The 24,534-nt window shown below is 42.4% G+C and overlaps 7 protein-coding genes across 7 annotated transcripts; 3 read left to right on the top strand and 4 right to left on the bottom strand.

Moving 5' to 3' along the window:
• Positions 1-66: 66 nt before the first annotated feature.
• On the top strand, positions 67-631 carry LOC134185554 (dynein light chain Tctex-type 5-B-like). Its single transcript, XM_062653366.1, has one exon. The coding sequence runs from the start codon at positions 70-72 to the stop codon at positions 625-627; it is 558 nt and encodes a 185-aa protein (XP_062509350.1). The 5' UTR covers positions 67-69; the 3' UTR covers positions 628-631.
• Positions 601-10,035, bottom strand: LOC134185552 (peptidylprolyl isomerase domain and WD repeat-containing protein 1-like). Its single transcript, XM_062653364.1, has 18 exons — positions 9,897-10,035; positions 5,340-5,442; positions 4,665-4,765; positions 4,512-4,607; positions 4,161-4,248; positions 3,998-4,103; positions 3,301-3,444; positions 3,159-3,233; positions 3,012-3,092; positions 2,609-2,708; positions 2,498-2,551; positions 2,381-2,424; positions 1,764-1,838; positions 1,571-1,698; positions 1,358-1,507; positions 1,184-1,296; positions 969-1,120; positions 601-913 (listed from the first exon to the last, which is right to left on the bottom strand). Exons 1-18 carry the CDS (start codon positions 10,033-10,035, stop codon positions 770-772), a joined length of 1,893 nt encoding a protein of 630 aa, XP_062509348.1. The 3' UTR covers positions 601-769.
• A 260-nt stretch (positions 10,036-10,295) lies between these two features.
• LOC134185941 (COMM domain-containing protein 9-like) lies at positions 10,296-11,592 on the bottom strand. The gene is made up of 7 exons (XM_062653832.1): positions 11,480-11,592; positions 11,356-11,419; positions 11,230-11,297; positions 11,054-11,138; positions 10,800-10,889; positions 10,632-10,735; positions 10,296-10,561 (listed from the first exon to the last, which is right to left on the bottom strand). The coding sequence occupies exons 1-7, from the start codon at positions 11,519-11,521 to the stop codon at positions 10,415-10,417; spliced, it is 600 nt and encodes a 199-aa protein (XP_062509816.1). The 5' UTR covers positions 11,522-11,592; the 3' UTR covers positions 10,296-10,414.
• A 222-nt stretch (positions 11,593-11,814) lies between these two features.
• Positions 11,815-14,503, top strand: LOC134186234 (ankyrin-1-like). Its single transcript, XM_062654147.1, has 3 exons — positions 11,815-11,923; positions 13,359-14,226; positions 14,292-14,503. The coding sequence occupies exons 2-3, from the start codon at positions 13,371-13,373 to the stop codon at positions 14,417-14,419; spliced, it is 984 nt and encodes a 327-aa protein (XP_062510131.1). The 5' UTR covers positions 11,815-11,923; positions 13,359-13,370; the 3' UTR covers positions 14,420-14,503.
• On the bottom strand, positions 14,415-17,288 carry LOC134186232 (zinc finger and BTB domain-containing protein 17-like). The gene is made up of 2 exons (XM_062654145.1): positions 17,162-17,288; positions 14,415-16,822 (listed from the first exon to the last, which is right to left on the bottom strand). Exon 2 carries the CDS (start codon positions 16,787-16,789, stop codon positions 14,756-14,758), a length of 2,034 nt encoding a protein of 677 aa, XP_062510129.1. The 5' UTR covers positions 16,790-16,822; positions 17,162-17,288; the 3' UTR covers positions 14,415-14,755.
• On the top strand, positions 17,196-20,288 carry LOC134186233 (RNA 3'-terminal phosphate cyclase-like protein). The gene is made up of 9 exons (XM_062654146.1): positions 17,196-17,577; positions 17,869-17,940; positions 17,998-18,173; positions 18,233-18,304; positions 18,378-18,502; positions 18,564-18,689; positions 18,754-18,913; positions 19,054-19,157; positions 20,055-20,288. Exons 1-9 carry the CDS (start codon positions 17,196-17,198, stop codon positions 20,260-20,262), a joined length of 1,425 nt encoding a protein of 474 aa, XP_062510130.1. The 3' UTR covers positions 20,263-20,288.
• On the bottom strand, positions 20,265-24,522 carry LOC134185315 (rab9 effector protein with kelch motifs-like). The gene is made up of 6 exons (XM_062653097.1): positions 24,315-24,522; positions 22,993-23,148; positions 22,772-22,930; positions 22,059-22,208; positions 21,852-22,001; positions 20,265-20,823 (listed from the first exon to the last, which is right to left on the bottom strand). Exons 1-6 carry the CDS (start codon positions 24,520-24,522, stop codon positions 20,441-20,443), a joined length of 1,206 nt encoding a protein of 401 aa, XP_062509081.1. The 3' UTR covers positions 20,265-20,440.
• Positions 24,523-24,534: the final 12 nt, after the last annotated feature.

Here is a 24,534-nt window from a genome sequence, read left to right on the forward strand (position 1 = left end):
CATGTACCTAAGGACACGCCCCTCACGTGACCCACCATCAGCACGACAGCTCTCTTCGCACACTAGAAAATGGCACAGGGGCGAGAGCAGCTTACGGAAGTCAGGCTGGAGGTACCGACGGCTACCGAGCTTCGACGTCAAATTGTGCAATCTCAAACCTCGGCTGTGTTCTCCTTCGCCAACTCGTTCAGAAAACAGGGACTCGTCAGCACTAGCAGAGTCGAGATGGCCGATTCTCCAGGAATTCGACCAAAGGACAAGCGAAAACGGGTGAATTACGAGAACACGTACAAGATGACGCCCGACAGGCCATTCCCATACGTCGAAGTCCGACGCATCATCAGTGACGTCATCAATTCTCACTTAAAAGACGAAAAATACGACCAAAACAGCTGTCGTCAGCATACTAAAACGCTCGCTGAAATGATCAAGATGCGAGTGAAAGAGTTAAGTATCCCGCGCTACAAGATTGTCTGTCTAGTTCACATCGGGCAGATTAATGGACAGACTGTGAGAGTGGCCAGTCAGTGTCTCTGGAACCCGGAATTCGATACGTTTGCAGAGTACAGCTTCAAGAACGGGTCGCTTTTCGCTACAGGACAAGTTTACGGTGTCTATTACGAGTAGATTCAGGCGTGTACATTGGAATACATTGCTGCCTTGTACTAAAATTGTTAGATAAGAAAATCCCTACGATTGCTTGTGTATACATTGCACATATGCTGTTAGTGATATTGCAAGGTCCATTGGTATATTGGAGCCTCTGGCATCATTTGACTATGATACTGACTATTTTCACGTCTTCAAATGGCTTGTCATTGCGAGGGTTCGTCTTCACTTGACTAATGGTGTGCACTACTTCCATGCCCTTTGTTACTCGACCAAACACTGTGTGCTTATTGTCTAGCCACGGCTACAAAACAACCACTAATGACATCTAATAATGACCATAGCAGTTAGTCACTTACAGTCGGACACACTGTGATGAAAAACTGTGAGCCGTTTGTGTTTGGTCCCGCATTAGCCATACTCACTGTGTATGGACGATCGTGTCTGAGATTTCTGTCAAACTCATCCTCGAATTCACCCGACCAAATTGATTCCCCTCCAGTGCCATTAGCTACAAACAAATATTTCTCGATATGATCAGACACACCATACATACACACTGTATATAGATTACCAAGGGGATCGCCTGTTTGAATCATAAATCCTTTAATAATTCGATGAAACATATGACCATTATAGTAACCATTCCGACTGTGAACACAAAAGTTTTCCACTGTCTTTGGACATCTAGTGCAAGCAAAGTGTCCTGCATTATACACAATTAACCGATGCAGTGAGCTGGTCTTACTCTTTCGGAAATAGTCGTATATGAATGTCTCCCATAGTTGTGTGTATTACAACTGAGTCACCAACACGCCTCTCAGTGGATGCTTGAGTAGCTGCCATTTGCTCTTCCTTGGACGGTTTCTCATTAAACACGTCTCGTTCATTCTCGCCACTGAAACACCAAACCATCCTGTTCATAGCAGTGAGTTATAGCAACGTTATTAGCAAAAGTCACGTTTTGTTATTTTCCTCCGGTTCTCTCTGAGTCAATAAATAGAAACGATTCTTTTTCAAAGCAGTACAGAAGAGTGTTGGATCAGGATGTGCCAGCTGAAGACCAGGGTTATCAGAAACTTGCATTTCCTACATATACATGTATGTGCAGAAGTCACAAATCAAAAGATTACGGGATCACTGGACATTGTTACTAAAGTTAGCGTTGCCACTGTTTTTGCACTTCTTCCTTGATACAATGCTAATTGAAGAAAGCGTATTGTCTCTTCCTAACAACACAAGTTCATACAGTCGCAGAGTACCAACTACCCATTGGTATTACAGATATGCAAACAATGCATGACTAATACTGTAATCTACTTATTAGCAAATGCATCTTAGCTCACTAAATGTCAATTACTGTTGTAGAAATTTAGTGAGCTACGATGCATTTGCTAATAAGTCTTTTTGAACTATGATAGCTAACTATTAGAAAGCTGGAAACTCCAATCTGTAGTACAATAATAACTCAAAGTTCAATCTACTTCACACACACACACACACACACACACACACACACACACACACACACACACACACACACACACACACACACACACACACACACACACACACACTTCTTTTCAGTGTCTAAGATTATAGTAATCATAACACCCTTGCAGCATGCAACTTATAAGATTACAACAGTACTCTTCACACAGACATTACATAAACTAGATGCATATAAAATTTGTAAATAAATTTCATGTGAGTAAGAGTGCATCTGCAGTAACAAAGAAGACATCTGTTACCATTTCAACAGTAACCATACCTTGGCCAACATTCTAATGCACTTGCATGTGTACACATTCACAACTGTATTCAAGAACACAACAGACAGCAGCAATAAACATGACCAGTCCACAATCAGATATCATTTCATCTCAACCTTTAATTCCTAGCATGGTCGGATATAATATAAAATTACCACTTTCATCAAACACTAATAACAACACACATGTTGAGAGATCATTGAGAATAGGCAGCATGCTGCTGTTACCTGCGTTGACAAACTTTAGTCCTTCAGTTACATTCTTGTCAAGATCTTTTTCCTGTGCCATGCGGCGAGAGAAATCCATTTGAGGGAGATGAGCATTTGCCTAATAAATACACTGTAAGACCAGCAACATAAAATCCTACAACTAAACATTTTCATTGATGACTGTAAAGAAATTACATATGCACACGAACACACACACACACACACACACACACACACACACACGCACACACACACACACACACACACACACACACACACGTGCACACATAACAAACAGACACACAAACATGTTTGCTAACTGAGATATACATAATTATATAACTTGTTAATTAATTATGGTTTAGAAGTAAGTGTATACATAAGTATCAAACACGTTATGTGACATACACAAAACAGACACCTTTTGTGTTTCACTGTAAACAGAGAGCATCTCATCAAATACTCTGTACAATTTTCCTGTTAAAAACCGAAAGACGCGTACCTGGATTCTCAAATAAACATAATTACATGATGTCCAGCTACAGATCCTACCAACTGTACTCTATACCTTCCTGTCTGATGCCATTACAACAAACTGCTTGCCATCAGGTGAAAATGACAACATAAATGGAATAGCTTTATTCTATAACAATGGTAATAAAACAGATAAGTAAAAATATAGAATATATTATTTAGCACAAAAATGTCACCTTAGCAAATTCATACAAGTCTGTGTCAGTTTTAAATTCGAAATCAACTCCACTGGGAAACGTGTAGTCTCCTGTAGGACCTGCCCAATACTCAATCATATAGTTCGTGTCTCCAGATACAACAGTGTCAAACACGTGATTATACTGCCAAAAAACATCATTGTCAAACTTTCACAATGAAACCATCACTACAATTGTAGTGCTTTCTTTTTCTACAATATGAGCCAAAAATGCAAGAGATGTACTCATCCCATGCCACACAGTATGAGCTTTATCACTGGTACTGTACTCTAGCCCAATAGCATTGAGGTACAAGGTCTAGAGGAATGGCAAAAATGCATGCACATGGTGTCATCATGAATTTTTACTGACAGTAAACTGTCGTCTACAGCAAAGCTTCTGGTCTTCTATATCTTAACTGTTTCTTCCTACATAATTTGATCGAGAAGAAAGTCATCAGAATGAGAAGACCACACTCTCTCTACAAATAATGATCATTGCTTCAACACGTGTGTCTATGTCAGGATGTCTCCTCATTTTTGTTCAACTAGTAACATTTATTTGTGTGGCGTGACAAAAGAGCCCAACTAAACGTAGCTACTGACTGTAGTTGCACAGTTAATCCACAGTTGAACTGTATCAACGTATGTATCTACATATGCATGTAAGACATATCAATAATTAGTAGCAGTCTCACCTTAATAAAAGTACACGGCTTGCTGTGAAGAGTAGCGAATACATGCAATGGCTGACTGTCTCCCCTCCCATCATAAACATGAACTGTGGATTCCTCTTTCAGAGACCTATAACAATACATGACAGCTACCGTCGAGCCCCTAATCTACAATCACTCAACTCACACAGCCACTGCAGCCACTGCTGCTCCGGGAGGATAAATCCACTCACAACAGCCAGGGATATAACCCAGCTTGATCATCGTGATCATGTCTATATCAAAGCATTTGACAGGTTACATCTAATGAGCTTACTAACAACAACCTGAACGAGCAATAGACTATTAGTACAAACATATTTTGCGGTAAACCTAACTCTTTCCAACTAACAAAGTTCAAGTATAAAAATTTACTGATTTTAGCAAACTGAGCACGTGTACACATGTCAATAAGTGCAGCCAGTGACAGAGATACTAATTATATAGTAGTAGCATCCCAGCTCCAGTAGTCAGAACTATACAATACTAATGAGCTCACCAAAATTGATCACATCAAACACTTTCAGTGATTTGTCACTCGATATGGTACACATGAGTAAACCATCAACACTAACTGACACACACTCGATAGTTCCTAGATAACGTCAATGCACTGTATTCTGCACCAACTTGTACTATTTAGTAACTATACCTAAGTGAGCTCGGAAATGCTTCACAAATTCAATTCCTTCTTCTTGCTTCTTCCAGAACTTCACATGTCCATCAACGCTAGCTGTGATAATAAAGTCAGTCCTAGAAGTATGACACAACATTACATCAGTGACTACAGCTAACAAACAAAGATACACACAACGGTTTGCAGACAAACTAAAACGTACAATTAATTAATACAAACAGACTGATGAACAAACAGTGAAAAAACAAAATAAACATAATGACTCCACAAGCAAAAACCATTAATGAGGGCGTGATCAACATACTGGTTGGAATGCAGATGAGAATGCAGCGAAATGACATTGAGCATGATTTGAAAAAACCTCATATGTTTGTTATGTCAGAGCAAAATCCTGACGTGGATACTAAATAAGTTTCATTATTTATTTGGTCACGTGTTACACAGGAGGCGGAGTGAGTCGTCGAGATGCATGTCACGTGACCACATGTCACAGGGGGACCAATACAGTGTTACTGTACCCTAGCGCATGATAATAGAATACAAAAGTACAGTTGTACCGTACTAAACAGATAAGTACAACAAGAACACTGCAACAAAAGCATGACAAGACATACAGATTGACCATTACCAGTCTGAAGCAAAATGCTTTCAGTTGCATTATCTACTTGTAAACAATGACAACTCGCTCACTTAGTGACTTTGATGTGAGACACGACATCTCTATGCATGTAACTCCTTTCATACATGTTTGCCGTTGGCACAGATTCTAAGTAGACTTTCTCAAACTCTAGAACTGACCACAACAACACAAATTGAAATAATTGCAATCAAGTCACTCATACAGTGCATTAGATCGGATACTGTAAGCTCATCTAGAAACATCATGAAACAGCGTTCTGTTCTAATTTTCTGTTCAAGCCAGGCATATTTATAGTAATTAAGTAAAAGTTACAGACTTAGTATTGTTGAATTGTGTGTATTAGCTTTCAGCTATAAAAATATCTGTACTGACAAACAGACAAACAGACAGATAGACAGACAGACAGATTGTTCTATTTGAACGTTTACTCTACCAATAACAAGCGCTAACTTTATGCAAAACAATAACAGTCAATGGACAAAATGTTGAATGTCTCTATCATATGTAAAGTCATCGAAGTTGCACTTAGACAACTTCGACAACTTCTTAAAAATCACTCGAGAGTTGCAAGACTGTACAACTACAGACAGTTGCTTCCTCCATCTATCTTGAAAGTCTGGTTCATTGTTCCTTCCATGTTCATCTTTTGACTTCTTGGAGATCTTACTTAAATAAATATTCTTCAGCCATAGGGCCCCAAAAGCTGAAGTGCTCGAAAACCAATGGGATACATGGTGTGGTGAACTCTGATATGGATTGTTGTTGACCATATTTTGCCATCTTTCTCTGTTCTCGCATCTCCACTGTGTAGTCTGATTTTTTGGCAGCTGATTGTAGGGTGTCACAAGAATGTGGGCGAGCCATTGAAATATCTATATTTATTTCTAGACTCAACTTGATGAGGAATTTTTAATTCATCTAAACATTTAGCCCAAGTTGAAACGATTGTATTATGTTGCCACACTGGGCCCCCGCCAAACTTGCAGGTTAATAGATGGTAACCATGTTCATCAATACTTGCGCCACAGTCACACTTGGTAACAACTTGAGGAAAAGGTAAAGGAATGCCAAGTCTAAAAAATGCTGTCAACTGAAATTCTACAGATTTAATAACAAATTTTGGTGCTGAAGGGATAACTTGAAGCCATGAACCAGCTCCACATCCCTGACATGACCTTATCCTTGCAGCATGCTTGACAGAAGTTTGCATAATACGTTGTAGCGCTCTCTTCAGCGATATCAGAGCTTAGGTGATTTTGAAGTTTTACTGGATTTGCCATAAGTCCAGACAAAGTCTGAGGTGTGAGTGCCTCTCCATATGATCCTACAGTGGCAGAAAGGCTTGCAACTGCCTCACAGAGATGCTAATAGAAAGGACGTGGACTAGCATAGTTGATAGTTGATTAGATTGTCACATAGATCTGCTCTAGATGGAAATCTTTGAGGAATTTTGCATAGTGAATTACACCATGGTCCCACAAAGGCAGCAGTGGAGATTTGCATCAAGGTTGTAATGCCAAAACCTCCCAATTTGATCGTAAGAGATGCTTGTTTCAATGCCAACTCATCAAGTGTGCTCAACCCCAGTATTGACACGAATGTGTCTCTTGATAGTTGGTCATGAATATGAGAAGCTTGATTTACAGACAGACAGACAGACAGACAGATTGATATATAACGTGTGGGTCTAATTGATATATAACGGACTTTCGTATCTATAGCTTGTAATAGTTCATATGTATGAAATATAGAGACAGACAGACAGACAAACAGACAGACAGACAGGCAGGCAGGCAGGCAGACAGACAGATAGACAGACAGACAGACAGACAGACAGACAGAGACGCAAAAAAGACAGACAAAGAAAGACAGACAAACATGTAATAGCTTTGATTTAAGAGAATATATATATATATATATATATATATATATATATATATATATATATATATATATATATATATTACAGGCAGGAAGGCAGACAGACAGACAGACAGACAGACAGACAGACAGGCACCTCATCACAAGCCTATCAGCCTAACTAGATCCATTCTTTTTTACATCATCAGAAAATCACCTTGTGGATCAGGTACAGGCCCGTCAGGTAGGCGGTTTAAGCACCTGAAAGCCTTGCTTGAGAGTGATATAACTGCTGATTGCTTATTCTTTGTCTGTTCTGCTATTGCTCAAGATATATTGCCTGAAGTAGCTACTAAATTGCTTTCTTCCTCCAGGTTGATTGCTATTCCCAAACCAAATGATGACGTCCAACCTACAGCAATCGGCGAATGTATTCGTCGCCTCACTGCCAGAGCTCTTTGTGTTCAAATGAAAGCTTATTTTGCTAACTTCTTTTATCCTATCCAGCATGGAGTCTCTACAGAGAACAGTTCTGATCTGATTGTTCATCATATTGAACTGGCTTTAGAGAATGATCCACAATGGATTGTTTCAAAATCTGACGTGAAAAATGCTGTCAACTTGATCAGCAGACAGCATTTACTTCGAGAGATACAACAGTCCTTTCCAGAGCTATACAACCACCCTTTCCAGATGTATGGAGGATTCAGTTCATTGTTCTACATGGAAGGTGCCACACCTGCCACAATTTCTTTTGAAGAAGGCATGAAGGCGACCCTTTGGGTCCAGCTCTGTTTGCAGCAGCTATTCATATAAACCTGAGAAACCTCCAAAAGGAATTCTCAAGAGTTACCATTCTTGCCTACCTGGATGATGTGTTTCTCTTGGGTCCTGACGAAACCATTGAGACTTCCAAGCTCTGAAGAGGATGTTCTGTTCCATCAACCTGATCGTTTCTGATACCAAATGTGAGATTTTCGGTCGTTCAAGTGTCGCTAATGCCTCTGGCATAGATGTACCTGTGAATTGTAAAGGTTCAATGTTCCTTGGGACACCAATTGTTTCTGCCTCCTTGTTGAATCATCATGCTTACAAGTCACTCAGCCTGGTTCTTTACTATGTGACCAACTCACAAAGTTGGACGAACTGCAGAGTGCAACATTGATCCTTTGACAGTGTCATGTCCCAAGGCTTGATCACCTGGCTCAAACAGTACGTCCCAGCATCTTGGCACAAGCTGCTTCCTTCCATGACTCTTTGACATGGAAAACTTTCTCTCTTATTCTGGGTCATGACAGTGCAGACCTACCTTGGAAACAAGTATCTCTACCAGTACGCCTGGGAGCTTTTGGCATGCTGTCTCTCTCCACTACATCATGTCCTGCTTTTGTGGCATAGTGAATCCATTCAGTTGTTGAGCTTCTACTTCGTTTTCCAGCGCTGATTTCCATCGTCAACAACCTAATTCAACGACCCTCTGGCTTGATTGGCGAGTCTCTTGTGAAGTCCTTGCCCCCTGACAAGGTCCTATCTGACTACCTAACAAGGCCCAAGAAACTTCAGCACAGGCTGTCACATGAACTGTACAGCTTCCAGTCACGTGACTTGATTGAATATTCACCCACTACTAAAGATACCTCGAGGTTGCTTTCCCTTCAAGGGAAAAGAGCCAATGCTTGGCTAGATGCATCTCCAGCATCACAAGGTTTCGCACTCCAACCCTGCGATTTCACTTGCGTCTCTTGTGAGGCTTGGTCTTCCTATTCATCTGTCAGACAGGTTAGAAGCCTGCAACTGTGGTGCAACATTAGACGAAAGTGGACACCATCTCCTCACCTGCAACACAGGAGGAGGGCTTGTCTGGTCACATGAGTCTATTGCAGGTGTTTTTGCCTAAGGAGCCTTAGCATTCACCACCGCCGTGAACTTCAGAACAGATATGTCGATTCCGAATGCAGGCCTGACATTGTCATGTTTGATGTCAACCTAGGATCTAACATTGACCTTGACATCTCCTTGGAGCACCCATGGAGCTCGGAAACTTATCCTAGCTCTGCTGAAAAGATTGGAGCTGCGGCATCTCTAAGGGAAGCCAGAAAGAAGGCTAAATATGACCGGCTCAAGCTGCCTGGAGGCTCAAAATCCAACGTCATCCCATTAGTTCTCGAGCACTTCGGTACATGAGGAGAGCAAGAAAGGAAGTTCTTGAAAAAATATCCAACCAATCATCAGATGAAACCGGAAGACCAAAAGCTCCAGAATTTTTGGACTATTGGAGAAAACGGTTTTCCATCCAGCCACAAAGACGCAATGCACAAGTGATCTTAAAGAAACTGTCCGGACTATGTGGTGGACCTAAGAAGCCCATGACTCTCAGCACTCAGGTCTTCCCACATTAGCTTTCTTGCACTAGTGATTTATAGACATTTCATTTTAGTTGTAGCTTTTTAATTTTAGTGCAGAAATGTGCATTGGTTTGATCTAAGAAATATATGATCATGAGAGACAGACGGGCAGACAGACAGACAGACAGTAAACTCTCGTAGTTACAGAACTTCATATAGTTACCTTGCTAGCATTGTATTATAGATGTATGTTTGAAATAAATGTTATTTGACAGACAGACAGACAGACAAACAGATAGACAGACAAAGACAGGCAAAGAAATACAAACAGACAAAGATGCAAACAGGCAGCCAGACAATGAGCACCAGAACTACGTGCTGCTCAACGTCACAAACAAAAACCTCTTCGTTTCGAATTCTTGACTTCTAAATTCTCTTTAGATGCTGGCATAGGACCAATCGCGTCCTCTCCACTATCACTGTCATTCCTAACATTGGCGTCGTTTCGTGCTCTCTTCGGACTTGGTGTACCTTCAGCCATTACTGGCTTCTAACGCACGTTAACTTAAAAACCTCGAAGTTCCGACCACTTGTGTGTGCGTGAGTGTGTGTCAATGTGTCAAGCGTGTGTGTGTGTGTGTGTGTGTGTGTGTGTGTGTGTGTGTGTGTGTGTGTGTGTGTGTGTAACCAGACTCAGCATATCTACGCATAACTCTACAACACGTGTCTGACCACGTGTCAAACTTGCATTGTCACGTATTACACAGTCCAGCAAACAAGAATTGCTGTGAACACTAAATGTTTGGATACTTAATTTCTGTATAATTTTGAATCTGAAGTCAAATCAAGACATACAGTAAGCCCAATGATTCATTTCAGACACAACCCAGTGTTTTTAGACCCAAACTCCCTGACATGAGCTACGACTGACGTGCAGCAACCGATGACAATTGGTCTCTTATTTTTCCTAGTCCATCCAACATAGTCTCTAAAGTCTCCTTAGTAAACTCAATATTGACATTCTTTCTAGAAGCCATTGTTTCCACATCTCTCGGTGTTTCTTGAACCTTGAATAAGAAATATTTATAAATGTACAGCCAATGGCATTTAGACATAATTTTATGTTTGACTCTTTACTTGCATCTGCACAATGCATGTGGGGACCGACATTCTAGCCATCGAGTTAGCCGATGATTTGATGTCAATTCGCCAATCGAAATCTTGCAACCTTGGAAGAGATACTAAAGTGGCATAAGTGTAAGTATTAGAATGAAACTTGTAGCGTAACCATAATCATCATATTACCTTGGCTGCCTGCTACTGACTGTCTCCAACTGTCCAAGTTTTCGACAATTATTTTCACAATGAGCTCCTTCAGATTTTTGTGAAATGATTCTACAGGTACAATGCCAGTTACTTGTGTGTGTGTGTGTGTGTGTGTGTGTGTGTGTGTGAGTGCGTGCGTGTGTGTGTGTGTGTGTGTGTGTGTGTGTGTGTTCCCACATACCACCACTACCACCATCATTAATTAATAATTATCATTCAAGGCAAATGAGTACCTGGAAACATGGCTGCCAATGTTTCAGGTTCAGAAAATCCTTCATACAGACATGTATTTATCACAAGAGCTATAGCCTTATACAGCTGCATAAAAAAGACAGCACATGTATTAATTAACGCAAGTCCATAATTAAATCGATTATATATTAATATATTAACTACAGAGCAAGCAAACCTCAACAACATGAGCTCTCTCCACGCCTAGAGACTCAGCAGTGGAATCAATCGCAGCATCAGGGTAAGCTGCAGTCAACAAGCGTTAGGCATACTGCTCTCAATAACCAAAACTATAACAACCAACCAGATCTGCTGCGATATCTAAACGCTTCCTGAAAGAGTCCCACAACAAGTACTTTCGTTTTCGCCTTTCATAAATTTATAAGCACTCAATATCACGGCAAGGTGTAAAATGAATGCAATCTGACCTTCAAGAGAAGATTTAGAGGAGCAAGTCGGTCTGGATCCATGTCACGCGATACGAATCGATATTAACTTTAAAGGTTTGACATCCCGGATAATATGACATCCCGGCTGAGATGACATCCCGGATAAGATGACATCCCGGATAACAGGACATGTAGAGATTCACTAATATTCTGAATCTCTTCGTTTTCAGTAGACTTGTGCCCAATCCTTCTCCGCGATAGGTTGCTACACCGCGTGCGCTAGCTGTCACGTGTGTATAGATAGATAGGTCCATGTGTCTACACCAACCACACGCGTGAAACCACATGAACCTATCTATACACACGTGACAGCTAGCGCACGCGGTGTAGCAATCTATTACAGAGGAGGATTAGGTACGAGTCTATGTTTTCAGTACAAATTCAAGACCGTTGGTGTTGTGAGAACTACCGTAGCATGCCTGGGTAAGTAACTCGTTGCTCAGTGTGTACCTACAAGTGCGTCAGTGTTCAGTTGAAGTTTCGAGTGCTAGTCATAGTACTTGTCCGTGTCTAGCCGATGTAATTACGGTAGTTAGAGTGTATGTCTAGAAGTAGAAAAATGGTGTACAGAGGAGGAATGTTGATGTAGTTATTGCCAGCTAGACATGCCACACAACCGTGCGCAATCCCATCATTATTATCAATAATATATTGTAACTTTATCACTGCATTTCTCTACACTAAACAACCGGGAGGTACAAATGTTTGGTCAGTACAACTACGTTTAACCATAAAAAACATAGCCACCTGAAGCACTTTACTTTCGGGGCCAACATAAAACTGTATAAGCACGAGTCTAGTTTTATGACGTGTGTGGCCATCGGCCTAACTGCTTATAGGTTTAGAGTGAAAAACTTTCAAATGTTTGATTATATAGAATAAAGACTAGCAATTACCGGCGTACTGTACTCTTGCAGCGATTTTAGTGCTCGAGAAGCTTTGCTGCTGTTTAAGGATAAATAGTTGGGATTTGAGCTTCAAACCGAAACCAAGAAATTTTCAGTGGCGATTTATTTTCGGTAATTTTGGTGTGGCCTATGAAGCACCTAAACTAAATCTCTACCTTAGATTTTGTGAAAGTTGTCAAACCTCTAGGAGCCAAGAGCAATGTCCATCAACGTGGTAGATTTATTGTAATTACTATCTAACTATGTAGTGCACACCTACTATTGTGTTGCACAACTGTGTAAATGTGGTCTAGTGTACTGTGCATCCAGCCAGGAGTCTCAAGCTTCCGGTGTGTTTTATCGAAATTAGATTGTTACCAAACGGAATTTTAAGGAGGTACAGAAATGTTTACACCACTGAAAATTTCTTGGTTTACAGTATGTTTCCAAAGCAATTTGAGTTTACAATTTGTAGCAAGAAAAATTTCATCGGACTGCATTTGATGGTTTTATTAAATATGAAACTTAAACTGTACTTGAAATCCCGAAACAGACCACTTTCTTAGATGTTGATGTTTGTAAATGATGGGAAAGCAACCGGAGAGTTGATAGCAATGGAAAAAATTGATTAACTTAGAAAGAGTTGATAGAGTAGAAATTGTTATTGAGTGAGGAAATTTCATGAAGGTTTCTAATGTGATATTGACTTCACAGAGATTACTAATTTAGAAATCTCCACACTTACGATGAACTCAATTAGACATGTGATAGTACAGTGTACCTTGCCTGTGGAATGACATATCAGTCGAAGCTTGTAATGAATTTCCAATTGGAATGTACTGTATTCATATATTTAACGCATTCTTGTGGCCACGATGCATACAGTCAGTTGCTAACTCACACCTTTGATCGGTACAGTCAGCAATGTAAATTTGCATTTCACTCAACACAACAAGTTTCTTTGATTGTAGGATATTTCACTAATGTCTGACTCGTACTACAAAGTGTTTGAATCTACTGTTCGAGGTGACGACAATGCTCTTAGACGTATTCGGCAGTTTTACGGTACCGAAGTCTTCAAGTGGCGGGAAGATTCGGCTCACACAGCAATAGAAGTAGCATGTCGTCATGGATATAAAGACTGTTTACTAGAGCTGTTGGACGCATATCCGGTTCACCAGATGAAGAAGTCGGAGATTCCTGCAGTTAACAAAGCTGTCGAACTGTGTTGCAATCTCGGTAGAGCCGAGTGCCTAGATTTGCTACTAAAATCTGGTGCCAATCCGAATACACTCATTTCAGAGTCAAAGGGAACTCCTCTTCATCTCATTGCCAGTAGGGATCACATCAATTGTGGGATAGTGCTCTTACGCCATAAAGCCGATGTCAATCTTTCCAATAGCAATGGTGTCACTCCTCTTCACAAAGCTGCTCAGAACATACGTTTATCATGCATTCGGTTGTTTCTTCAAAATGGAGCGAACCCCAATGCTACAACATCCGAAGGATTCACCCCTTTGCACTTAGTTGCTTTGGATCATTTGGGATACTCAATGCGCAACCACACGCTTGTGTGTGTCTCGGTTTTACTTTCTTGCAAAACAGTGGACATGAACTGTCAGAGCAATGGTGGTTTCAGCCCTTTGCATCTTGCTTGTGTCAGCCCAAACGTGGCAACTGCACACATGCTTCTGGACTACGGGGCTAGTTGTAGGCAGAGAACAAACGGGGCCGAATCAAAACTACCTATTGACTGTCTACCAGACGATGACATTCTTGGTGAAGAAAATAGCAAGCAAATCCAAGGGCTTCGGCAGCGTCTAGCAATCTGCTACAAAGGCATGCATGCACAGTTACAAAAGAATTCGAAAATTTTGTATATTATAAACTGTTTTGATTTGTAGGTCAAGTGAGACCGTTATTTCTACTGTGTGAAGTCTTCATCAAGCAGCAGTTGGGAACCAACTGGCAAGACAAACTCAAATTGCTACCGGTACCTCTTAGTGTTAAACGCTCACTCAATCGACTGTAATTTCCACGACTTTTATTATTGCATGGCACTTCTACATCTACTGTCAATAAACAAAGTCAACAAAATCAAATATGCCAATCATCCAAATTCTCTCAAGCATAGTTAAAAACATGTTTTCAACCCAGTAGCAGATCTGTCTGTACTCAAGATACACGCACAAGTCAGTTCTACAGTTCAAAATTGCCTTCCACGGTGTGCATTGTGTCTCACAAAGACGCTTCACTACCAATCTAACGTACAACAATTGCCTAAAATCCTGTGATCTAAACACATCAGCCAGCAAAGCTCAAATCAGTCATGTCCATGCATGTGACCAATACTTCTTATTAGACCGCTTCAGTTATATTGACCATTCAACCCGCCTTGACCATCAGACAGATGCACAGCATCTTCATTAGAGTAGGTGCCAATAGGGTACTTCTGTACCGAGTCCAGAGAGACAGTCTGAGAAGAATACTGTCCCTCCTGGTTCAAGGCATCTTCCTTTATTACTTGGCTCTGACTGTTGTGGCCACCAATGCTAACACCAGTTTCCTTGACTACTCCGCCCGGGCTTTCATTGTCGGTCATGGTATTGCTGGGACTGCAACTTTCATGAGTACCTCCATCTTCACTGCTGAATGACACCACAGGGTATCTTCGAACCGCCTCCAAAGTGATCGCCGATGAAGAGTATTGGGAGACATCTTCCCTCATCTGGTTTTGACACGTCATACTGGTTCCGTTCCTGGCAAAAATAATGACACCCGATTCCTGTGTAACAGCACCATCTTTGTCGCCACCACAATATAATGTGTTCCTGCTGTGAGTGTTTATAGAGTTGTATGCTGCAGAATGAAGTTGAATGGAACCAATAGTGTGGCTGTTTGTCTGATCAACAGAACCGAGATGGGTTGGGTAAGCCACATATGGTGTAGCCAGTTCATCATATTCTTGCTTAGGTTGGACCAAGAATCCCGATGAGGATACAGATTTTTCTGTTGGGTTACAGTTTTCTTCCAGACCATTTCTCTGAGCTTCTTCCATTTCAGAGACGACAGTCATTTGATCTGTCTCCTGATTCGTCTGAGGCATTATAGACTCTCTGACTGCTTCGCCAACCCCGGCTGTGTCCAGTTCTGCAAGACGACGACGATGTGTCGCTGTCTTGTAATGGACAAGAAGATGGTCAGACCTGGTGAATTGCCGGTCACAGATGCGACAGTTGTGTGGACTGCAGCCTCGATGGGCTTGCATGTGTAACTCGTAGTTGCGTTGATTGATAAACACTCGACTACAGTGCTCACAAGCTTTTCGAAATGGCAATTTTTTGGACCGACTGCCACCAATTAGAAGACTCATCTCAGCCTGGTAAGGAGTACCAACTGCATCAAACTTTGGAGAGCCGCCTCCAGGAGGTTCCACGCTATTTCCTTGAACAATCCTATCCCTACTGCCTTTTGAGTTATCCATTTCTTCACTCTTGCTGTCCTGCTGGGCACGGTCAATATCTCCCAGTGCTTGCGCTCGTTTGTGAGCCGCCGTTCGAAGGTGGACATTTAAGTGGTCAGAACGAGTGAAATTCTTCTTGCACACGTCACATCTATAGGGGCTACGTCCCGCATGAGCAAGGATGTGCATCTGGTATTTCTTGGAGTCAGTGAAGTAGCGACCACACGTCGGACAAGCTCGCGGCGTGAACTCTCCCAAAGCCAAACTAAACGCAGTCTCCTGTTCTAATACTTGCCGCCATGTTTGTCGAGGACGAGTGAGACTGTCACCACTGGGTGACCTCAAATGAACAGCCAAATGGCGCCGAACCTTAACAGGCCTCTTGAATCCCTTTCCACAGACAGGACAAAGATGTTTACGTGATCCATCAGGGTATCGAGCCGAATCAAACTGGGACTGATTACTGCTGAGTACGAGGGCCAAAGTTGCATCATCGATCTGACTCTGCTCTGCAGGTTCACCGTCACGTTCCAGTCTGCTATCATCCTGATCGTTCTCTGAGCCATCACTCCCCTGTTCCTGTTGCTGGTCAGACTGCTCCTGATGTCCATCCCCATTCATACTACACCCATCAACCTCAATAGTCGACGAGCTGCTCTCGCCCTGACTGCCGGTAAGACCAACGGAAACCACACCCGGTGCCGTTGCTACGCCTGACCATCCATAAACATCACACACTGGAGTCCCACCTTGCACAGTGTTGGGCAGACCAGGGCCTGTAGGCACAGCACCCAAATTCGCCTCATCAAACGGTTTTCTCAGCGACGCAGCAAGGCTCGGAAATGCTTCCACACACGACTGGCATGCTTTAGGCGCTTGAAACTGTCGGCAGCAAATGTGACATGTCAGACAAGAGGCCATCCAACTAATAATTGGCATAGAACCAAGTTCACCGACAATATAGACAACAACCTACACAAACAAACCGCATCAAACGCCAGCTTTGCGACGGAATGAGAACTCGACCGGCGCAGTGACCGACACCCACGACGTAGCCAGTAGTGACGCGACCGTTCTGCCTTCTTCCCACACCCCTATTATAACCCGAAAGTGTAGGGACGCGGGATTCCCACCCACCGACGCCTATTGTCAACCAATCTTCAACCATTGCGTCAGTAAACACGCACACACGAACGTACGTTCCGACCGCATTCCTTCGCGATTCTAGTTGCATATTACGCAACGCAACAGCAAACGAAAGACAGAAACAAAGACAAGGAAGAGTCTAGTTACAAATGTGGATCAACGTACAGTCGTCGGGCGGGTCGTAGGTCGCCCAAACGGGATGCTCCGGATCAGAAAGCGCCTAAACGCAATAATTCACCATGGACGCTCCTCGGGACACCAGCCAGAAATATTGCGCACGCGCACTCGTCACCGACCACTCCTCCCGCGGTGTCTGTGTGGCGTTTGTCTAGTATTCCGGGTGTGTAGTAAGTTATTCAATTATTACAGACCTACTTGCACTTACTTGGCACGTGGGTCGTGCAGTTGCTTCAACGTCTCGACAATCTGTTCGTTCGCTGCATTCGCTCGTCGTATGGCGGCGTTTGTGGAGTACGACGGCTGCAACTTCTTGCGGCAGCGCCTAATGCTGGCGACTCTCAGCTCCAAAGCCGTCCGGATAAGCAACATCCGCGCACATGAAGACAACCCTGGACTGAGAGGTAGGTGAGCAATGCTGTACTTCCGTCCAATGAGCGCCGATTGGATATGCGACGACTGAAGGTCTCTAGCTAGCGACCAGAGTGTCAGCTGTACCATCATGAGAAGCTCCCTAGGGGACGTCGCGTTATGTTCCTGGGCTCTTCTGTAGGTGTTAGCGAAACAGTCGGCCAATCAGATCACTAGCCTGGCCGGTATGAATAATGACATTACGAGTGACATCACGAGAATGCGGATTTGTGTTTACTATGTGTAATGTAATATATGTAATCAGGATGTTTTGTGTCATTCAGAGTTCGAAGCTAGCTACATTCGCCTTTTGGACAAACTAACGAATGGCGCAACTATAAAAATAAATGAAACAGGTTAGGGAAATACACCCTTGGCAGTGACTGTGCTGTGAGTCGAGAAAACATGTACAGGATCTGTATTGACATACATACCTGGGATTATTCTCGGTGGACGAGTGGAACACGACTGCAACGATGAAAGAGGCATTGGGTATTACTTGGAAGGTGTAATGGCTCTGGCTCCCTTTTCTAAAGTTCCCTTTCACCTCACTCTTCGTGGAGTAACCAATAACAACAAAGATCCATCAGTTAGCAGCCATATATCTATTCATTATGCATACCTTATACTAATAGATGCCACTCGTAGGTCGACTTCATTCGGGTGTCCACTCTTCCCTTGCTGAGAAGATTCGTTGCCGGGGAAGGGCTGGAACTGAAGGTTAGCATCCACTCGAAGTGTCCCATTTGCTGTGTATGTATGCAGTTTTTTGTGGTTAAACGACATACTGCAGGTAAAGAAAAGGGGTGTTCCTCCTATGGGAGGAGGAGAGGTCATTTATGTATGTCCAACTTTAAGAGTGGTCCGTCCATTGCAATTGTCTGATGGGGGAAAAATAAAGAGAATCAGAGGCACAGCGTAATGAGCGAGTCGGTTAATCCAGTTTCTTACTTCATTCATCGTTCTATCTGTTTGATAGTTTTACTGTCAGAGTGGCTCCGGCGCTCGCAAACAGGATAGTCGATGCTGCAAGGAATGTCCTTAACAAAGTGATACCAGATGTTTACATTTATACTGATCACTTCAAAGGAGTAGATGCTGGAAAGTGAGATAAATGCGTTCTTCAAGATTTGTGTTACCTCTAATTGCGTTAGTGCTGTCTGCATCAGGTCACCTGGCTTTGGATTATGTCTAGTTGCTGAGTCTACGACAGGAGTTATGTTAGCAGTCGATCAGACAGCTAATGAAAAATCTGACAGTCAGGATCACAGTCTTCCTGAAGAACTTGGACAAAAAACTGCCATGATGTTGTTGGATGAAATATGGCGGGTATGACGCATTGTGTTGACCAGGTCAACAAAGTGCTATCAGTTAGTCCTTGGATCAGAGGACAAGCTGGTAGCCTGGCACCCTGTGTGAGGAGCTGTCATAAATCTGGTTACAACAGAAGTTTTCTTGTTGATGTGTAGGGAGGGTGTGTGGACTCTAGAAATCAGACGCTGGCGTTGCTTTTCATGGCTCTGGGTCAACGTGATGTATCACAAATTGTAATTGGAGAGCTCACGACCTACACGTGAGTGTGTTGTTGCATTGATTTGTGTGATTCGATTGCTGACTTGCCTTTGCAACTGATTTGAATTATCAACAACAGTCTTTGGCATTTGTTAGTTTGCAGTTGTAAGTAAACGTTTTCTTTGCTGTTTCTGGTTTCATTGACAATATGGTGAAGACAGGTGCTGCGTGCAAGCTACTACTACACTACAGTGTACTAGCAACAAGCAATGGTGTGGCCAGGGTTGCTAATTGGAATTGAACGTTTTCAAAGCATAAGCTCAAAGAGCTTGTAATACAACAAGCCTTGTATAGGTTGCTAAATGCACACACTCTTGCGCGCGTGCACGCACACACACACACACACACACACACACACACACACACACACACACACACACACACACACACACACACACACACTGGGCAGTGCATAATGTCAGCTAAACAACTTTAGATTTGAGAGGGCAGCCTCAACGATGGAATAGATCAATGTGTGCTGTCATGATAACAGGTTGACGTTGGTCAAACCTGTGTGGTATCTCAGTATGCACCTACTCATATAGAAGACTGTGTGAGGGGACTCGTTTGTTTCAGAATACTGTAGTGTTCTGAGGCTGTCATTAGAATCTGTTGAAAATACAAGACCGTGCCTAAGAAATATAACTCAAGAATTATGCCATAGATATTACGAGACCCTCTGACCGTCTATACAGCTTTAGCAGTAATACGTACATTTCACGAGGACAACTCTTGAGTAGAATGATAATGTAGAAAATTCATTCATTACTACCAGCTGTTTTCATCTGATGGTAAAGCTAAATTTTGTGTGCACATACTGTGTTGATGGTGATTGTCAAATAAGTTATGCCTATAATTATTGAAGCTGATTTATTGGTTGAAATTACATTGTTTTCAGGGTTGAGTTCCTGCGGCATCTACGAGACTTCTTCCAAATAGTATACAGAATACAACCGCATCATACGAAGCAACAGTCTGCTAGCAAGTCTGGACCAGAAGAAGTCGAAGAAAACAGTGAAGACGAGGAGGTAGCAGAGACGGGACCCAAGTATCTAATGTCGTGTGTAGGTGCCGGATATACAAATCTCAGTAAAGCAATATTGTAGTGTCATAATTTGAACCTCTTATTACATGATGAGTACAGTGCAGTATATACACATTGAACTCCATTGTAGATTGGAGCTAAACATCATCATCCTAGTTACGGGCAGCCACGTACGGTCACATTCCACCATGGAATGCCATGTATGTTGTCCACAAGTGAATGTGAATTGCTAGCATCACTTATGATTCGGCCACAGGAAAGACAAGACAGTCGTCGTATATTGTTCCTTGGGTGTCCATACCTCCCAAAACCATAAGAGCAGTTTGATAGCTGCATACTACTGCGGATCTCCTCTTCCTAATCTGCTTCTTTTCTGTAACATCACAGGCATACGTCTCGGGAGACAGTACTGAAACGAGTTGTGGGCTTGAAATGTCTCCACTGGAATGATGTTGATTGACACTGTTGCTTCTTGTGCCAGGGCTTGCTTGCGTTTCCTTCATTACAGATTCTGATGAATCAGCATCATGAAATATTGGAATCTTCATGGTACATAGTGTGTGAGCTAATCGAGGTGCAGGAGGGTGGCCTTCACATTCAACTAGGGTCCATATGTTGGTATCTAAAACGATAACACACTTGTAGGACTATGAGTAGCAGCCTTGTCTCCCAACGTTTCATTGCTGGTAGTGTACATAATAATGTGTTGATCTGGTTTGTCATTTGGAGTTTAGCCATGACCACACCAGACAGACTGTAGTTTCACTATCATATTGAGGTGTACACATGCGTGCATGCACGCGTGCGTTCGTGCGCGCGCACACACACACACACACACACACACACACACACACACACACACACGTCTCGTGTAGCCAGAAGTTACTGCCAGCATCTTGCATCTGTCCATGATCAATTTCTTGAGATACTGGCAGTATCTTCTAGTCACAATTTTAGCACCAACAAAACTAAATTGTGCACAAATCTTGACAAACTCAAAAATAAGTCAAAATTTTCCCCACTAAAGTGATTATGGGCATGTTTCCACTAGTGCCTAAACCGGTTTAACAAGTGGTTTAAGCTAAACTGGTTTAAGAATTGACCTGTTTCCACCTGCACTAAACCAGTTCTATTTTAAACCTAAACCGCTTTCCTAAACCCACTTCAAAGTAGGTTTAGCAAAGTGGTTTAGGTTTAACTGTCACGTGACAGTAGCGCGCTTGTTTAGATGGCTTCCCACAATGTCGTTTTGATGATATTGACTATTTTGCTGGGATAGGATTGTCCTAAAAGATGTAAGGGTCGTTAACTAGGGGAAAGAAATCAGTAGCTACGGAGAGAGACAAGACGGTGTCCTTGGTCATTGTCATGCAAATTCCTACTAGCAGATGCTGAATCAGTGAAAACCAACAGTTGCTCTGAGTCGGCGACAAAGCAGCCCAATACTTCAAAATAAGGCATTCCTAGACTGTTTGTTTTGCACATCCTGGATGTGCAAGTTCCTAGTGGAAACAGTCGCTTCTTGAACTGGTTTAGTTCTTAAACCTGTTGAAGCTAAACTAGTTTAAGGTGCACCTAGTGGAAACACGGCCTATGTTTCATCACCTTGTGAAGGTCATAACATGAAAATTTTTTGTAGCCAAAACCTACCTGTATTCAGAACGTAAAGGTCATTAAGAGCTCCTGTCTCACTCATGCCCCCAAAAACGTACAGCCTCTTTCCAACAACAGCTGATGAATGTGCTGCACGTGCTATTGGTATATTGCCACCCACTGTTGGTTGACTCCAGGTCATTGTCTCTAGACAGAGAGAATCAAATATCTGCTAGTATCAGAGTGTGAAATGAAATAAAGCACCTGTGTTGAAGACAAAAAGATCGTCATAGAATTTTGTTTCAGCCATACCACCATGGACGAAAATCTTTGTTCCAACCGAAGCCATTGTGTGGCCATGTCTGGGAGATGGAGGTGTTCCTTGACATTCTGGTTGTCTCCACTGATGACTACCTATTATGAACACAATCACAATGGCATGCTTGATTTACCTCCTTTGTCTGTCTGCCTGTCTGTCTGTCTGTCTGTCTGTCTGTCTGTCTTAATACATATATTTCATACATTGAAACTAGTACACTCACACTAAACTGTAAAACAAACAAGCAAGCCTGCAGGCCCTATGCTAAAACCAACTGTTAACGACTAAACAACTGAAATGAGTAAGACTCAAAATTACATGAGTTACGCTGAGCAAGTTTCGAAAGTTTTCTAGTAATTACTCTTGCATTACACCGTTGCAACGCAATGGAAATACAGCGCCGCCAGCATACAATGAAGTCAGTGCTGTTGTTCTGTCCATCTTGATTGACTGAAAGGGTTGATAGATCACGTAATAGACTCTGAGATCTTTCACCCCAACGACAGTCTGTCTGTCTGTCTGTCTGTCTGTCTGTCTGTCTGGTACAGTACATTCAAACTTCCTAAATATTTTCAATGAATGTCACTGATTTCCTGCCAACTACATGGCCTTGTCATCCTTTCTATTCATCTGACTAAATTTTACCGTTAACACATACCTGCATCAAAAACATGCATCTGAATATCGGAAACCGGAACTGCTTGAGACTGACCACCACTAAATATGTACAACTCATTCCCAACTGATGCGGCAGCATGATGAGTACGAGGAGAGGGAGAAGTTCCAGATACACAAGGAGTGCTCCACAAACTGGTGTCTATCACAATATCTCCATCATTCAAAACAGCAAATGATCTTGTTCAGACCAATAGCAATTGCCTGTGTCCAAGACGTCGATGCTGTTCAGATTTGCAGTTTGAAATGCACCTCCAAATATATACACACAGTTTGGTTTAACAATAGGAGTAAACGCAGCATGCTCATATCGAGCAATAAATTCATTTCTTGTAGTCAGCTTGTCCCACTCAAATGTCACTATAAATCACTCTTTGTGAGAAAAAAACAAACAGGAAACAACCAAGCACACTAATAATACTGCATATTTGTCCAATTCCCAATGATCAGATGTGCATTGGTTAGAGTCAATTAAAGTTAGAAATATTGAATATCATCCTCACAGTTTCCTATTACCCTTCCACAAGACAAAAAATAATTACTGGCTGATTACATTTACTATCACTAAAACTAAAATCTCCATCTGTTTCTAATAATATACACTCAATTTCATTGACTGATCTCCCTCTCTTTGTAATCAACAGATCTCTAGCTCTGACACACACACACACACACACACACACACACACACACACACACACACACGCACACACACACACACACACACACACACACGCACACACACACACACACACACACACACACACACACACACACACACACATACACACACACAAATGGATAAACGTTAAGCCCTCCACATCTTTTGACGTCAACCTTGAGGTCAGTTGCGGAGATAGCTCCCCCTGCCTCTAGAGACAGGGCCTCCATGCGCTACGTGGAGTCTTAGGGCCAGCGCTACAATACACCTGGAGCTTGGCCAGAGTCATCCAGGGGCACTGACAATGGCGCAGCTCTGGGACTGGACACCAAGGCCCACACGTACTCGTCTGCTGCATGATGTTGCTGCCAAGCCAGCGGTCTTGTCCACCCCAGTCAATGACCAGGTACTCATTTATACTCCTGAGTCGAGAGAAGCAAGTGTGGGTGAGTTTCTTGCTCAAGAAAACTGCGACAGTGTCGCCTCCACCAGGATCGAACCTTCAACCCTCATCACAGAATACAAGATCCCGGATGTCATCACCAACGCTCTACCATCTGCTCCACCACACCACACACACACAACACACACACACACACACACACACACACACACACACACACACACACACACACACACAGAGTCAATATTGATTGATTTATATATCACAAACTGCAGGAAAATTAATTGAACAAACGTTATAGTTAGAGTTGTGTTGTAATTTCGTTTTCATTCTTTCTCTTTTCCTCTATTTTACATGCACATGCGCCCCCTGACAAACACAAACACTGATATCCTCATACGATAATACTCATTACTATTTAGGTCATAATCAACTATGAATTTATAATTTCTAGTAGTGTACTTGTATCAAGGCGATGGACGTCGCAGAACGGCCCATCAGGATTAGCTCCACCAATCACATAGATTCCCGCCTTGCAATTCTCGTCATTACTAACAGCAACGCTAGCATGTCCAACCCTGGCAATAGGAGAAGTTCCAGATGAACTGATAACGTACCAAAAGTTACCGCTAGGCCTACAACCAACATCTAGAATCGGTTGCATCTCCATGGCTATTGCGCA

The sequence above is a fragment of the Corticium candelabrum genome, chromosome 10 (assembly GCF_963422355.1).
Source record: "Corticium candelabrum chromosome 10, ooCorCand1.1, whole genome shotgun sequence".
Taxonomy (NCBI): Eukaryota; Metazoa; Porifera; class Homoscleromorpha; order Homosclerophorida; family Plakinidae; genus Corticium; species Corticium candelabrum.